Here is a 15,717-nt window from a genome sequence, read left to right on the forward strand (position 1 = left end):
TCGCTACATTGGGTTCGCGCCATTCCCGCGGCTCTCGGTCCCGCCCAGACTCGTCAGCGCTACCAAGCCGACCAATCACAGAGCTTGCGCTACGTGTCGTTGCGACGTGTAGTTACATTTTTTTTAAGGTGCACGTCAGTGACGGCGACGGCCACGGCGAAGGGCTATGCGTCAGCGCCGTAGCATACGCCGGCGTTTGACGCAGAAGTATAAATCAGCCTTTAAGATGCAAATATAATGTGCATAACAGTTCATCAAGATAATTAACCTGTGTAATGCTTCTAAAGTTCTGCTTAATAAGGTGGCTCAGTGGTTAGCACTGTCGCCTCACAGCTAGAAGGTCACTGGTTCGAGTCCTGGCTGGGTCAGTTGGCATTTCTGTGTGGAGTCAGCTCCGGCTTCCCCTCGCAATCCAAACACATGCGCTATAGGTGAATTAAATCAACTAAATTGGCTGTAGTGTATGTGTGTGAATGAGAGTATATATATGTGTGTTTCCCATTACTGGGTTGCAGCTGGAAGGGCATCCGCTGCATAAAACATACACTGGAATAGTTGACGGTGAAAATTAACTACTTTAACTGAACTATTTTACTCAGAATGTGTTAATATATAACGAAACTGACCTCAATCTGCAGCCTTGACAAAACTACATGCAGCCTAAATAGTTTCTCTCACTGCACAGTGCGCATATGTATCTATCCATCTATCATTGAAAAGAATGACTTTAGCTTAAAGAATGAGAACGGACCTGCTTGCTCGTCAGGATCTTCATGTTTGACTGTGAATGTTTCTTCAATCTTGATGTCTTCACTCTCCTCTTTAATATAGTCCATCTTTTTTCAAACGCCACATCAATTTCACCAGGAATTTTCCTGTTGGAGACAAGATTAATGAACACTGAGGAAAACGGGATTTAAAACGCATACAGTCTCAATAATGATCTCCCAGATTCAGTAGTAAGTGTAACGGAGGCCAGCTAGTAGGTGCTGTGCAGGTAAACCTCAATGCTCTGACCACTAAAGGTGCTCTAGCAACAGATGCTAGAGGTCATGGTCTTTAGCCTCCTTGGTAGAACACCCGACTCCCATGTGGAAGGTCGCCGGTTCGATACCAGCTCAGAGCGGATTGGGTAGCGTAGGACCGGCGGGGTTACATTGGTGCCGTGACCCGTATGGGAGTGAGGTCTAGGGGGGTGAGTGTAACGGAGGCCATCTAGTGTGTGCTGTGCAGGTAAACCTCTGACCTCTAAAGGTGCTCTAGCGACAGACACTAGAGGCCATGGTCTTTAGCCTCCTTAGTAGAGCAACCGACTCCCATGTGGAAGGTCGACGGTTCGATACCAGCTAGGAGCTTGTTGGGTGGCGTAGCACCGGCGGGGTTACATAAGCACACTGGCTAGGAAGTTAAAATAATAGTTATTATTAACAGCGTATATGCAGGAATCCTAAAGGTAATTTCAACACCTTTTTAAAGACCTTCTCAGAATATTTTAAGACCTCGTCGCCACTTCAAGTTCTAATCAGTATCAAACCTTTAACTTAATAGACAGTTGTAGTTAAACAAATGAATGAAGCACGACCAAGCAACAGAACTCAGATAAGCTCAGAAGAAACAGCTTGAAAGAATAAATTACGGGGTTGTATTCAGCGATTTCAGCCACTGTTTAAACTCGTCCTTCTCCAACCAGGAGAACGCAAGCTTACATTTTCCCATTTTGCTGTACAGTTTCACTACATGTGAAGAGCGTCACATCACCTTTACGTGTTCTTCACAAATTATGTGCCACCACCCGGACAAAGGAGCTTGGCCAGATGCTCCCTGGCCAGAACCAATTGCGTGGATCGAGCATGTTGTTGTTAATATTCGGAGGAAATTAAATAAATTCTTTTTTTTTTTGGGGTCAAACACTTTGAACAACGCTTGAACATAACTTAAGATCTTGGGTAAAACGTGATTGAGACTTTTTAATACCTTTTAAGGGCCCTTATTTTTCTCATAATTGATTTATCAACTTTTAATACTTTTTAAGTCGCCGCGGACACCCTGTTTTAAGCACTAATTGATAGTGTAACTTAGGAGTCACCAATCTCTGTCCTGGAGGGCCGGTGTCCCTGCAGGGTTTAGCTCCAACTTGCCTCAACACACCTGGCTGGATGTTTCAAGTATACCTAGCAAGACCTTGATTAGCTTGTTCAGGTGTGTTCGATTAGAGTTGGAGTTAAAATCTGCAGGACACCGGCCCTCCAGGAGCAAGTTTGGTGACCACTGGTGTAACTGGTGTCCATGTTAAGTTGTAACTTCTAATACAGATGTGATTGTTTACTGCACATACATCATTTCCAAAATGATGACCTTGCATAATAGGCCCGTTTCTCAATGACGTCACTTCGCTTCCACCTTGCAAAGCAGTGGCTGTGTTTCAACTCCAAGAGCGCAGAGAACGGACTTGCGTTCTTGTGGAGAGCGGTCTTGACAGGTGTCCTCGGAAGAACGAACTCAGGAGACCGCGAGGACAGAGAATGCGTCCTGTGAGAAATGGGACGCTGCGTTCTTCCTGATGGTCACATGACCTTCACGCGTTTTAAATGGAAATTATTTAAACATTAAAGCACTCATACAACGATTTATTGTTTCCCTCCTTTTCAAAAAATATACTTTGCAGAAAAACTAGGCTTGGGCGGTATTACGGTATTATGGTATACCGCGGGATCTAAAAATAGTAACGGTGTCAGTTTCAATACCGTCATAAAATATGAAATATCCTTTATTTAATGCCTACAAAAACATATGTGTGGTTGTCATCACGGGACAGTGTGGAGGAGAGAGGGAGGGGGAAAGGTGAGGTGAGGTGACGAGGCAGGCTCTAAAGTATCCTGCAGTTTGGCAGTATTTCCAGTTTCGACAGAACAGAAGGGAGACGTCACGTGGTAAATATGAACGAGAGGTCCGCATTAGAGCTGAAGATCTTTGCCCGAACCCGGCGAGACCCGAAAAAATCTAAATCCCTGCATTAAAATCCATCACTGCAAAGGTGAAACAAATGATGATGAAGTAGTAAAAAAGCGAATTTTGATGGCGGTCAAGCCAGTCACTAGCTCAGAAGGAGCCTCATACACTGCGTATTAAGGTAGAGCGCAAACCGCAAGCTGACAGGTAAAAAGACGGGGTGACTCGCTACATTAAAACTACTGTCATGGAAAATTAAATGGATGTTCCTGGCTGGTAGAAGATGATCAAACAATCCTACCCAAAACTTGCAAAATCGGCCAGATCAGAACATCTCGGCCTGTAGCAGTAGCAGTGAAACGGTGTTCAGTGCTGCTGCACCCCGTGAGCGCAGGGCTGCGCTAAAGCCAGTGGATTTAATTATGTTCCTCCACAAACACACGTAGCCTAATCTTGGTGAGTAAAGTGTTTTTAAATTAGAAATAAATATTAATTAAACCATATAATCATAATGTAGACAGAGTATACAGGCTTGGCAATATTCTTTTAAAAGTCAGCTAGTTAATGCCAGATTGTGAAGAGAAGTGGCGAAACAAACCTTGCACAGTTTTTATCTTAATTTCGTTATTGCCAAAATACCCGTCATCATTTAGAGTTTATTTTAATTTGATTTGTTAAGCAAGATTTCTTTTCATTGGTGTGTTAGCCAATTTGAAAGCTAAGGGTATGTATACCCAAGTTACAGAGGACTTATTTTATTTTTTTGTTCCAACTTCCAAGTGGCCTATAGTCTACGTTTGTTATGAATAAATGATGTTAAAACATATAAATGACTCATTCTTGAAAAAAGGCAATAGAGCTGTGTGCATGAGCACATTTGTATAATGTCGGGCTGTAAACGGGTTCGGGCTTTATAAAGCTGTCGATCAAAATGAACCTGTCAGGCTCAGGCTTCATCGTGCCTAATTTTTATGGCCTGATTACAGCTCTCTGCATTCCGGCTGCTCTAAATCATTATTGAAATTTCTGAATAAATCATTATTATTATTATTGAACTGAATTGAATTGAGAGAGAGAGAGAGCGGTGCTGTGCTGTGCGTCGCTTGGCGCTCTCTCTCTCTCTCTTTCTCTGTGTGTGTGCGTGCGAATGAGAGGAGTGTCCTGCGCAGAAGAATACAAACAAGACAAACAGGTGACCGCGAGCCTAAGGTCGCATATAAGGTATTCAGTTTCTGAATGGTTTAGGCACAAGCTAACAGTTTGGTGACGCTGTCTGCTCACTTTTGCTTTACGTCATAATTTTTTTTTATTACGCCGGAAATACCGGATACCGGTGTAAAATATGGGGGCGGTTTGACGGTATCAAAATTTGGATACCGCCCAAGCCTAATAAAAACATTATAAATATACTCTGCACAATATAAATACAACAGATTTTAATACGAATTTCAGCAAACAAACACCCTTAATGTGTTTAATCCTTTATTAAGATATTCATGTTAATGTTTACTTTCACGGTTTCATTTAGGGAAACTCCTGAGGTAAATAGGTAATATCTCTGAACTTTAATAATAAATCTAAATTAAATTGCTGCGCTTCCCACCTCCAGTCGCAATGACTTCTGGGACTTCCAGAGCGAGTTCGGTGCTCAAGTCTGCATCGGTGCGTTCTCGATATAAAGAACACATACGGGAAGTTTCACGCGTCCTCCGTACTTGCGGTCTTGAGTATTGGAACTGAACTTAGGCAGCTGATGATGACGTTTCACGAGAGCACAAGGACGCAAGACCGCTGAAGAACGCATATTGAGAAACAGCCAGAGTGTTAGTATCTTTGTTTCGTCTGAGTGACGTCTCAGGAAAACTCACGAGTGAAAATTTCAACATCGCACGTTGCGATTTAAGACTGTTACAGTATGGGACATGTGTCTCTTTCAATACTCAACTACTTTCCGAGTTTGAAAACCACTGACTGGGTAAATCCTCTACGCCAGGGGTCACCAAACTTGTTCCTGGAGGGCCGGTGTCCTGCAGGTTTTAGCGCTAACCCTAATCAAACACACCTGAACAAGCGAATCAAGGTCTTACTAGGTATACCTGTAACATCCAGGCAGGCGTGTTGAGGCAAGTTGGAGCTAAACCCTGCAGGGACACCGGCCCTCCAGGACCGAGATTGGTGACCCCTGCCCTACGCTATGGATGGTTCTGTGTAGACGGAATACAGATACACTGTGAAGTAGGGCTGCACACGATATTGTTTCAGCATCGATATCGCAATGTTTGAGCTACAGTTGAAAACACTCATGAAATTGTTACCGAATGAGTGTTTTTAAGACTTTCAGGCACAAGAAATGATACTGGTTATAACGATAAATAAAAAAGATCAATTGTAATTATGTTATACCTGACATTTGATTATTCGATTTGTGTACCTGAATATTGCTAGACTCCCAGAAAACGTAACTTTCACTTGCATTTGTGCTGTATTAACACTTATCAATACTTGGGATCGATTTATTGTATTTTATGCAGATGCACTCCCCAACAAAATCATCAGTGAGTCTAAAATTATGATTTTATTCCAAATAGAGCTATAGTATAATAATATAGTATAATATAGCTATATATCGCAGAAAAAAAAAGTATTGTAATGTCAGTTTCTTCCAATATCGAAGTCAATCCAGACACTGCCTGATGTCACGTGAAAAGTATCAATACCAGTGGTGCAGTCCTAAAACAAAAAGTGGTGTACTACTACCCACCCAACCGAAATTTTAAAACAATATTGACATGATAGCATCACGCAGTTGCTGCAGATTTGTTGGCTGCACATCTATAATGTTATCCTGCTGGAGGTGGCCATCAGAAGATGGGTACACTCTGGTCATAAAGGGATGGACATGGTCAGAAACAATAGACTGATTTCACGCGGCCGCCATATTCAAAAGCGAAATTGAGGCTGTGGTGGGAAGAAACCCGGAAGTATCATTGGGAGTTACATAGAAATGTTGTGTAACTGGCTATATAGCTTATCAGTGAAGGGAAAGTGACCCAAACTTATCATTTCTCTGCCTTCCGGGTGACCTGAAGGTCCGTTCTGAATGAATGGTGAATGTAAAAAGGGATATCAGAGCTCATTTTAACAATATTAATTCATCTATTTACCATAAGTTACCTGTAACTACTGACTTCCACAGAAGGAAAAACAAACACTGTGTTTAACCCTGTGCATGAATGGTATGATATATTAAAGGGCCATGAAACCCCCTCGTTTCAGCAGGGTGTTTTCACACCTCTACTTTGGAAAAAGTCAGAAAAGTGGGCGTGTCCAGCTCTGTTTAGGGGGGAGTGTCGGAGGAACTAAAGTGGGAGGGTGTCAGAGTGTCTATTTGGGCACGCGCGAGTTTCAGTCAAAATACACACACATGAGAAAGTGATGGTGTTTAACCTACATGGACATCTGTAGTCTAATTATTTGCCAAATTATTAAATGGTGGACTTTAACTGCAGTTTGGCTCTTTCATTCAGGGAATTCATTCATGCCTCTCGCGACAAACGAGATATTTGATGCGAGGAGCTGCTCTAAGCGTGTATTTTTCATGCAATGTTTGATACCGCACGGCGAATGAGAGAAAAAAAACCTCCACATTTCCCGGAAACTTAGATGCACACGGCAGGTAGCGTCAGAAAGCCGCGTGTGTTATTCCGGTCACAAAATGCGGTAAAAACCCTACACGAGGTTAAAGTTTGGTTGTGATGCTAACGTGTTTACACTCGGTGCAATAGTTAGTTCGATACGAGCAAACTGAATAAACAAAGAGCACTGGTCGCTCACTTACCAAATCTGTAGCGACAGGACAATCACCAGCAACTAGAGCCGCGTCTTTATGAAGAGAATACTACAAGCGAATCCAGATCTCAGCGTTTGCAGATGAGAACAGCTCTCAGGTAAACAATAATCCTCCTTACACACGTAAGTTATTGTTGTCGAGCGTCGCGTACACTGTTAATCCACACGTGACTCCAGCTGAGCTCTCACAGAGAGAAAATGAAAACAAAACTTAACGGCAGCAAACTATAAAAGCAACACTTCACGCTTGTTTTGCCAACACAACGTGGCGTCTCTGTCGTGAAAACACTGTGACACTAATGAATATTAATGAATTTGCACAATAAAGGCGCTGATTGGTTTGAACCAAGCTTTACTCATGCATTAATGCAACACACTGTAAGACGTAATAAGACACACTCTGGCACAGACGTCCAGTCTGCACGCTGGAATACACGCTATTATGTCATGACCGTGACGCAGCTTCAAAAATTCGTTTTAAACCGGAAGTACGAATTTGCTTGAAATAACGCAAAAACAACCAATTTACACTTTTTAGTGAAATATAGGTGTCCTAATAGTGTTTTTAGCAGTGTGGGACACATATACCACTGTCAACAGCTCAAAAAATGTGTTTTGGTGTTTCGTGACCCTTTAATGCCACATGCACTTTAATGCGTTTTATAATCATAGTTAATTTTGAAATGGGGAATGCTCCTCCATGACCCATTGGGGTACGTGCGATACAAGTGTCTCCGTGGCAATGAACTGCAAATATATGCAGATATTATAACAATCTATCGATAAACGCGCACCGAGCGCTCTCGCTTTGAATAGCCGCGGTCTGCTGATTAAAATGAAAAACGAGTTGAAAATGGAGAAGCGGGAGTCTGTCGCTGTTTTCTTATCAAATTCAAAGGGGACTGAGGCGATCATTTAGTAGTGTACAGATCATGAGGTAATCGCGGAAGTTTTAGGGGGGCTGAATAGAAAAATAGGGGGGCTAAAGCAACGCCCATGCTGTTTTATAGATTACATGAATGCGTTAGCGAGACGTCATTTAGCTGACTCGTCATCGTCTTCGAAAAACTCCGGAAATTTTTCTCACTGCTGCTTGGGTCGTCAGGGGACGGGGAAAGATGCGATAATGATACGATTGCAAATATGCACCAATTACAAGTTAAAAAATCCGAGGGTATACGCAATTATTGATCCTCAGAAGTCGTAATACCCAAACAGCTCATGGTAAAAAGTAGGCATACTGAGTATACGTGTGTGTGTGTATAGCCCCGACTACACCACTGGTCAATACATCCACCAAACAATCCACTGAAATAAGGCACAGTGTTTCCTCGGGCCTTTTTATACACAGATCTACCAATAACCTGCGGCGTTATTTCAATGACAAATGTCGCGAGCGCAGTATTAAAAGTCAGCATTTGTGTAATAGCCAACAAGCATGCAAATTCAATTCAGCTTTATTTGTGTAGCGCATTTATAATGTAGATTGTGTCAGAGCAGCTTTACATAAATTGTCATAGTAACTGGATCACGGTAGTTCAGTTTTTAGTGTTTAAGTTCAGTTCAGTTTAGCTCAGTTCAGTGTGGTTTGAAGTCATCAAATCTCTTTGCTTGCGCGCCGATTTCTTCTGCTCCTTCACAGAACGTCTCGCACGCCCTCTCAAATATACGCTGCTCAAGCGCAGATCTTCTTGTGCGCTCTCAAATAAACACTGCTGAAGTGCGATTTAGTGCGTTGATGTAACGAGTATGTCTCCAACATTTATTAGATTTGCTAGGAATGTTTATGAATGTCTCCAATAGACCTACAGAGCGACATTAATGCGTCCTAAAGTTAAGTGAAACGGCTAAATGTTGTGTTTGCTGGCCTCACGCATCACGCACCTGTCAGTTAGTCAGTCAGTCAGTCAGTCTTAAAAAAAAAAAACATGCAAAAATTAATAAAACTGACCCCAAACATGTGACTGGTACGTATATGCGTATGTGTGTATATAAATTTTATATATATATATATATATATATATATATATATATATATATATATATATATATATATATATACACACACATCGCAAACTATCAAATTTAGTTACATCACAATTGTAATTTTTTATATTGTCAGTTGTATTAAAAAGGGTAGGTATTACAATTATGTTTGGCTTTTGAAATTTTTTTTTAAATACTGTATGTGGCTAAGACATAGCTATTAACTTCTCTTTTTAAAAATCTGAACCACTGGCCCGATCGGAAACCCTGCAAACAGCCATTAGCTAGCTAATATAACAAACATCCGTTACTACATTTGATTGGTTTGAAACGTCTTAGATTGAGTAAATATCTACAGGGACACAATTAATCTACTCATTTGCTTTGTTCTGAATATGACTAAGGTTGTTCAATGTTCATTGCAGGAGTTTAGCTGCAAAACGACACCTGTAATATGTTGCATTTACTGCCTGAAACTAAATGAATACAACATTAAAGTGACATTACTCCAACACATATGGACAACACTGTAATAACCATGCAACGTAGTTAACTAACGTTAATCAGATTTTGGAAATAAGACCATCATGAACATTCTTCATCTCGTCTTGCTCATCTTTTAATATTGCTGTTATTAATATTATAAACACATTAATAATGCAGAGAGGAGTGAAATGCGAGGCGTTTTCTCGTTGCTTGCTGTAAGATGAGGTTTTCCTGCTTAACGTAAGTTGTTCAAGACGTTAAGTAAAACAAGGCAATGCTGCATCCAACGATACTTTGTACATCATATCATGTGCAAAACCGATAGAAATACAGAGACAAACAGCTAAACAACACTAACCTTTCCCCGCCAGCTGAATCAAAACAGACGCAGGGTTTACGCAGCTCTGCGGCGCTGCTTTATGACGTCATACTTTTATTTACGTTTATTGTCGACAAATATCGTCGTATTATTATTACGCTTATGGGAAAAGCATTAATATCTTTAAAAGAGAAACTCGCATATCACAATTAGCAGATGACACTACGCCATTTTTTAAAGATAAAGATCAAGCTCCTCCTGCTTTAACCATTCACTGAGCTTCTGGACTCAAACTAAATTTATAAAAGTGTGAAATTATTTGCTTGTACGACACCTTGGATGCGAAAATATAAAATATTCCAATCAAAAATGAATAAAATACTTAGGGGTTAATATAACAAAAACATCTAGGCCTAATTAGCAGATAGTTTCTGAAAGATTATCTGAAGTGAATTATATTTTTAACAGTCTTAACCAAAGCAAATGAATAATCTAGATTTACCCCTCAATACCGTTAACAGTAGATAATCGCACCTCTAAAAATGTGGCTGTGTGCACCCCTTTCTAATATTTGACACCTGTCAAGCACCCCTTCTCTGATTAAACTCGACATTTTTAACTACAATAACTAAATACACAGATTTTCTGTATACGCGACTAAACAAAAAATAATAAAATATGTGAAGCTAATGGATGAGCTTTTATGAAGTTCATCTGGCACGCTAGAGCTTCTTGGTGGATGCTGCAGTACTCAGAAAATCGATTTTCCTTTTTTTTTTTTTTTAGAATATGCAAAAAGGTACATAAATTGGGATCATACAAATACAAAAAACATCAACAAAAAACATAACAAAAAAAAAACGAAAAAAAACTATATAGTCAGGTACTGTTAGGTGTGTGTGTGTGTGTGTTTGTGTGTGTGTGTGTGTCCATGTAAAGGTAACTTGGTGGAAGGTCAGATTACATACATTAGGAACAATGTTAGCCAATAAATGAATCTAGTCTCGCAGATATAAGTAAAACAGATACAGAAGAAACCAGTCAGAGTTAGGGAGCAACAACTATGCTTAGTAATGTATAATAGAAATAATGACAGTAAAAAGAAAGAAAGGACAACAGAAATAATAAATGACAATGATAATAAATCACAAGTACTACCCTAACTACTACTACTGCAGAAAGTGACTTATATTACTATATAATTATTAACTACTATTGCTGCTACTACAATCACAACCACAACTATTACTACTATAATGTCTACTACTGCTGATACTACCACAACAATGACTACCACTACTGATACTACAGCGTCTGCTACAACTAATACAACGTCTACTACTACTATTACTACTACTACTACTACTACCGCAATCACTGCTACTACAACATCTACATCAACGACATCTACTACTGGTACTACTACACCAACAACGATTACTACTGCTACAACGACACTTTTACTACTTCTGCTACCACTATACCAACGACATCAACTACTACAGGAACTAATACTTCAATAATCACAATTACGAAAATCGATTTTCCTTAAAAAAAAAACAACAAAAAAACACTTTGCATGTCATGTAAGTGGCCGTGTCTTGTTTGTAAGTGCCGGACAAAACATGTGTGAGGGCTTAAGACTGCTATTAGCTAAAACCTCACCACAGACTATAATAAGGTGAATAAGAGGCTCAGGTGGAAACAGAGAAATCCAGCAGAGGTCTACTGATGAAGGGAATTAGGTCTACGCTAAAGAGTGAGAAAATGTCAAGTAAGAAACGCATATATAATGAGGGTTACCTGTACATTGGCTTCGAGTTTACATGGATTGGGGATGCAGAAAATCCAAATCTGCTGTGCACACACACACATACACACACATTTACATTTAGTCATTTAGCAGACGCTTTTATCCAAAGCGACTTACAAATGAGGACAAGGAAGCAATTTACACAACCAAGAGCAACAATGAATAAGTGCTGTAGGCAAGTTTCAGGTCTGTAAAGTCTAAGAAGGGAAGTATTAGTAGTATTAGTATTTTTTTTTTGGGGTACAGTTAGTGTGATATTCAGAGAGGCAATTGCAGATTAGGAAGTGTAGTGGAGACTAAATAGTTGAGTTTTTAGTCGTTTCTTAAAAGTAGCGAGTGACTCTGCAGTTCTCATGCAGTTAGGGAGTTCATTCCACCAACTGGGCAGATTGAGCGTGAGCGTTCGCGAAAGTGATTTCTTTCCTCTTTGGGATGGAACCACGAGGCGACGTTCATTCACAGAACGCAAGTTTCTGGAGGGCACATAGATCTACAGAAGTGAGAGCAGATAAGAAGGAGCAAGGCCAGAAGTCACTTTGTAGGCAAACATCAGGGCTTTGAATTTGATGCGAGCAGCAACTGGCAGCCAGTGCAAACGGACTAGCAGCGGAGTGACATGTGCTCGTTTAGGTACACACAGTTGAAGTCAGAATTATTAGCACACATTTGATTTTTTTTCTTTTTTAAATGTTTCCCAAATGATGTTTAATAGATTCAGGAAATGTTCACAGTATGTCTGATAATATTTTTTACCTCTGGAGAAAGTCTTATTTGTTTTATTTTGGCTAGAATGAAAGCGTTTTTTATTTTTTTAAACACCATTTTAAGGTCAAAATCATTAGCCCCTTTAAGCTAATTTGTTTCCCGATAGTCTACAGAACAAACCATCGTCATACAACAACTTGCCTAATTACCCTAACCTGCCTACTTAACCTAATTAACCTAGTTCAGCCTTTAAATGTCACTTTAAGCTGTATAGAAGTGTCTTGAAGAATATCTAGTCGAATATTATTTACTGTCATCATGGCAAAGATAAAATAAATCAGTTATTAGAGATGAGTTATTAAAACTATTATGCTTATAAATGTGTTGAGAAAATCTCTCAATTAAACAGAAACTGTGGAGGGGAAGGAAAGCGGGGCTAATAATTCTGACTTCAACTGCAAGTCTAATTTGCATCTTTGTACAGAAACACTGCTACGGTCACATGATTATTAACGCAACTCACCTGTCAGCAGTCTCATCACCACCCATTATAAACTGGCACCTTTCCTTCACTGCTTGTCCAATTGAGGACTCGTTCTGTTCACCTCGCCATCAGTGTCCACGATCTCCTCATCTGTGAAATGCAACCATTGATAAGTAGTGGTGGGCAAAGCGAGGCTTCGTGAAACACTGAAACAGTCGAAGCAAATGTGTCGAAGCTTCGAAACGTTTCGAAACCCCACTCTACAGTGACATCTAGTGGTCATTTTTTATGTATTGCACTGAAACAGCTTCAGCAAAGAACAGTTGAACAAATTGAGGCATTAAAGTCAAATTTGTATGATTGATCCTTCAAGTAACATAGTACAGTGGTTAAGGAGTCAGATGTCCATGCAGGATTAGTAGGTTTCGAAGCCAGGCTGTCACAGTTGTTTTGAAATGCTGTAATACCAGTTGGTAATGCTTTGCTCTTGTATTGTTTTGTTTCAACATTGGTCTGATATCCGAATGAACAATTTGTGAATAAATATGTCTTGTTTTTGTCTTAAAACAGGGTTGTTGCTAGATCAAAAATGGTGACCTGAAGTTATCAAGAATTATTTATATTATTCATTAAATTTCCCATTTATTGTATTTTATTAATGTCTACCCAAACCATAAACCCAACCATACTGTAAAAATATTTATTATTGTTTTACAGTGTTACAAAAATGATGCTAAATTGATGGCGTAACTGCAGCTGTATCCTATTTAGGCTACACAAAACAGAAACATGATTAAAATACATAAAACCATGATTTCAGAGCATTTGTACAAGTCGGGATTCGAACCCAAAACATCATGCAGAGCATAGAATCAATTAGCAAACACACAGTCCTCTAAGCCACATGAGACAGAGAATATTTGTTGACCTTGGCAATCAAATGAGGATTCGCCAGGTCTCGAAACGTTTCTAAGTTGATCGATGATTTGAATCGCTTTAGTCACGTGACTAGCTGTTTCGAAACACTTTAGTCACGTGACTTGGGTGCTTCGGATAATGCTTCGGTGCAGTGTTTCGAAACACTTGCGCTTCGGGATCTCGACACTGTGTCGAAACATCAGTTTCACGTCAGCCATCCCTATTGATAAGTTGCATCTCATTGCAAAACATGCATGATCAGTGCTGACGGTGACTTGTTGATATGAGCACAATGAAGCTGCTGGACTTTTCTCCCCCTAGACTTACATTTATACGCGTCAGACCGGAAACGCAAGCTTGTGCGACAAGTTTCGCAGTTCGCTGCAATGGACAGTTAACTCTGACCTGTGAAATCGTTTCACGTGATTGTGTGAGGCCAATCGAAGATTAAAACATGACCTCTCTGGACAGAAATTTTAAATATGGACCGATCGTTCGCCTTTTTTAATGTCTAGTCATCTCGTTTAATCCCGCCCCTTTTCTTAGTGCCGTACGACAGAATTTCACGAACTCGATCTCTAATGTGACCGCAGCACAGGCCCGGATTGGCTAATCAGGAGGACGGGACAATTCCCAGTGGGCCGGTCCATTTTTTGGCCGCGAGGGCCAGTGTCCCTAGCTGCTTGCACTCTCAGCAGTCGCACTTTTTTTCATTTATTTATGTATTTGACCATGGTCTCACTCTTTTTATTCATTATTTTGCCGCAGCTCCGCGCTTTTTATTTATTTTCTCGCAGCCCCGTGAGCAAAATTCAGCCTGCAGGTTAATGATGACGTAACTATTATTCGACCCCAAACAGCGGCACCTTAGTGAATATAAGAATTCGAATAATTAATATTAATGAATATTACACCTGCTCAATGAAAATCAGATGATTCACTACATTAATAAATCTGACATAACTTGATCAGAAATCTAGAAAGGGGAGAAAAAGATTAAGCCGTCAATAGACATGTTTTTAACAATGGCGCCATTGTGGTCCAGTGGTCAGCACCTTGTGTTACCACACTGTAGGACCCGAGTTCTATCCTTACCTATCTAATTGAATTTATTTATTTTATTTTATTTTTTCATTTTTATTGTTAAGACATAAAATACTGTTTGGGTTGTTGAACATTTCAACATATAAAGCAGCTGTTTTCTGGAAAAATACGTGATCGTGTCATTAGAAACTGAATTCGAAATGACCTTATTTTAATATAGTCAGTCGTGAACTGAGGTGGGCCGGTCTAAGGCTCGAAACTCCAGGGCTGAAAAGTCCCACTCCGGCCCTGCCGCAGCATAATTCTAAAATATCCAGTAATAATTTTAATGAGAATCATTTATTTAAACTATTTCCATCTTATTGTGTCTTATGCAGTGTTGGGGGTAAAGATGCGGTCACACTAGAGTTTGTTGGTGCGAAATTCTGTCGAACAGCGCTGCGAAAAGGGGCGGGATTAAATAAGATGATTAGACATTTGAAAAGTGAGCGATTGGTCCATGTTTTAATTGTCTGTCATGAGAGGTCCTGTTTTGATCCTCGATTGGTCTCACGCAGTCTAGTGATGCGATTTCAAAGGTCAGAGTTGACCGAGCTTAAACTTTTCAACACAGCGCACTGCGAAACTTGTCGCACAAGTTTGCGTTTCCGGTCTGACGCATTTGTGTGCGTATGAATGGAAGTCTATGGGGAGAAAAGTGCAGTGTGACCAATGCGTTATAAGTAACGCGCCTTACGTAATAATATAACTTTTTTCAAAGTAACGAGTAATATAACACATTACTTTTAAAAATGAGCTATATTATTTGAGTTACTTTTAATTTTTTTACCTTGCTTAATATGCTTTTACAAAATATACTGTTGAATAAAATTTACCATAGTCACGTTGAATGACACACTCAATAGCCCCTTTCACACAGTGATACCGGTAAATATCTGGAAAATTTCCGGAACGACTTTACCGGTATATTCAAAAAAGCGCTGTTCACACAGGCGAGGACGTTACGGAAATTTTCCGGAAAAGAGCATTCACACATCCATTCTGACATCATTCACCACAAATGAGCTTTAAACGGCTGCGCTTGTATTTGTAAACATTTGACTAAATTACAAACTCTGAGGATGATCAATATTGTGAACAACTTTCGCAGGATCACTTTCGCAT

General features: G+C 40.0%; 2 protein-coding genes across 8 annotated transcripts in view; one reads left to right on the forward strand and one right to left on the reverse strand.

Annotated features, from left to right (window-relative positions):
- si:cabz01054394.7 overlaps positions 1-15,717 on the forward strand; it is a 202,854-nt gene that overhangs the window by 82,699 nt on the left and 104,438 nt on the right. The gene's annotated exons all lie outside the window — the stretch shown is intronic.
- The window catches only part of LOC100149554 (uncharacterized), a 34,897-nt gene that overhangs the window by 6,818 nt on the left and 12,362 nt on the right, over positions 1-15,717 (reverse strand). Inside the window, exons 1-4 of one of the 6 annotated variants that reach the window (XM_088650278.1) lie at positions 8,439-8,703; positions 6,401-7,866; positions 2,270-4,960; positions 752-2,114 (exon numbers count right to left, since the gene is read on the reverse strand). In XM_088650278.1, coding sequence (XP_088506404.1) covers positions 752-836 — 85 coding nt within the window. In that variant the 5' untranslated portion in view covers positions 837-2,114; positions 2,270-4,960; positions 6,401-7,866; positions 8,439-8,703. Of the gene's footprint in view, positions 1-751; positions 2,115-2,269; positions 8,708-9,589; positions 9,679-12,597; positions 12,742-15,717 lie in introns of those variants that run through there. The other 5 variants (XM_087249907.2, XM_088650277.1, XM_087249906.2 and 2 more) reach the window with 5 other exon arrangements.

This window comes from Danio rerio, chromosome 4, assembly GCF_052040795.2.
Source record: "Danio rerio strain M-AB ecotype USA chromosome 4, GRCz13ab, whole genome shotgun sequence".
Lineage (NCBI taxonomy): Eukaryota > Metazoa > Chordata > Actinopteri > Cypriniformes > Danionidae > Danio > Danio rerio.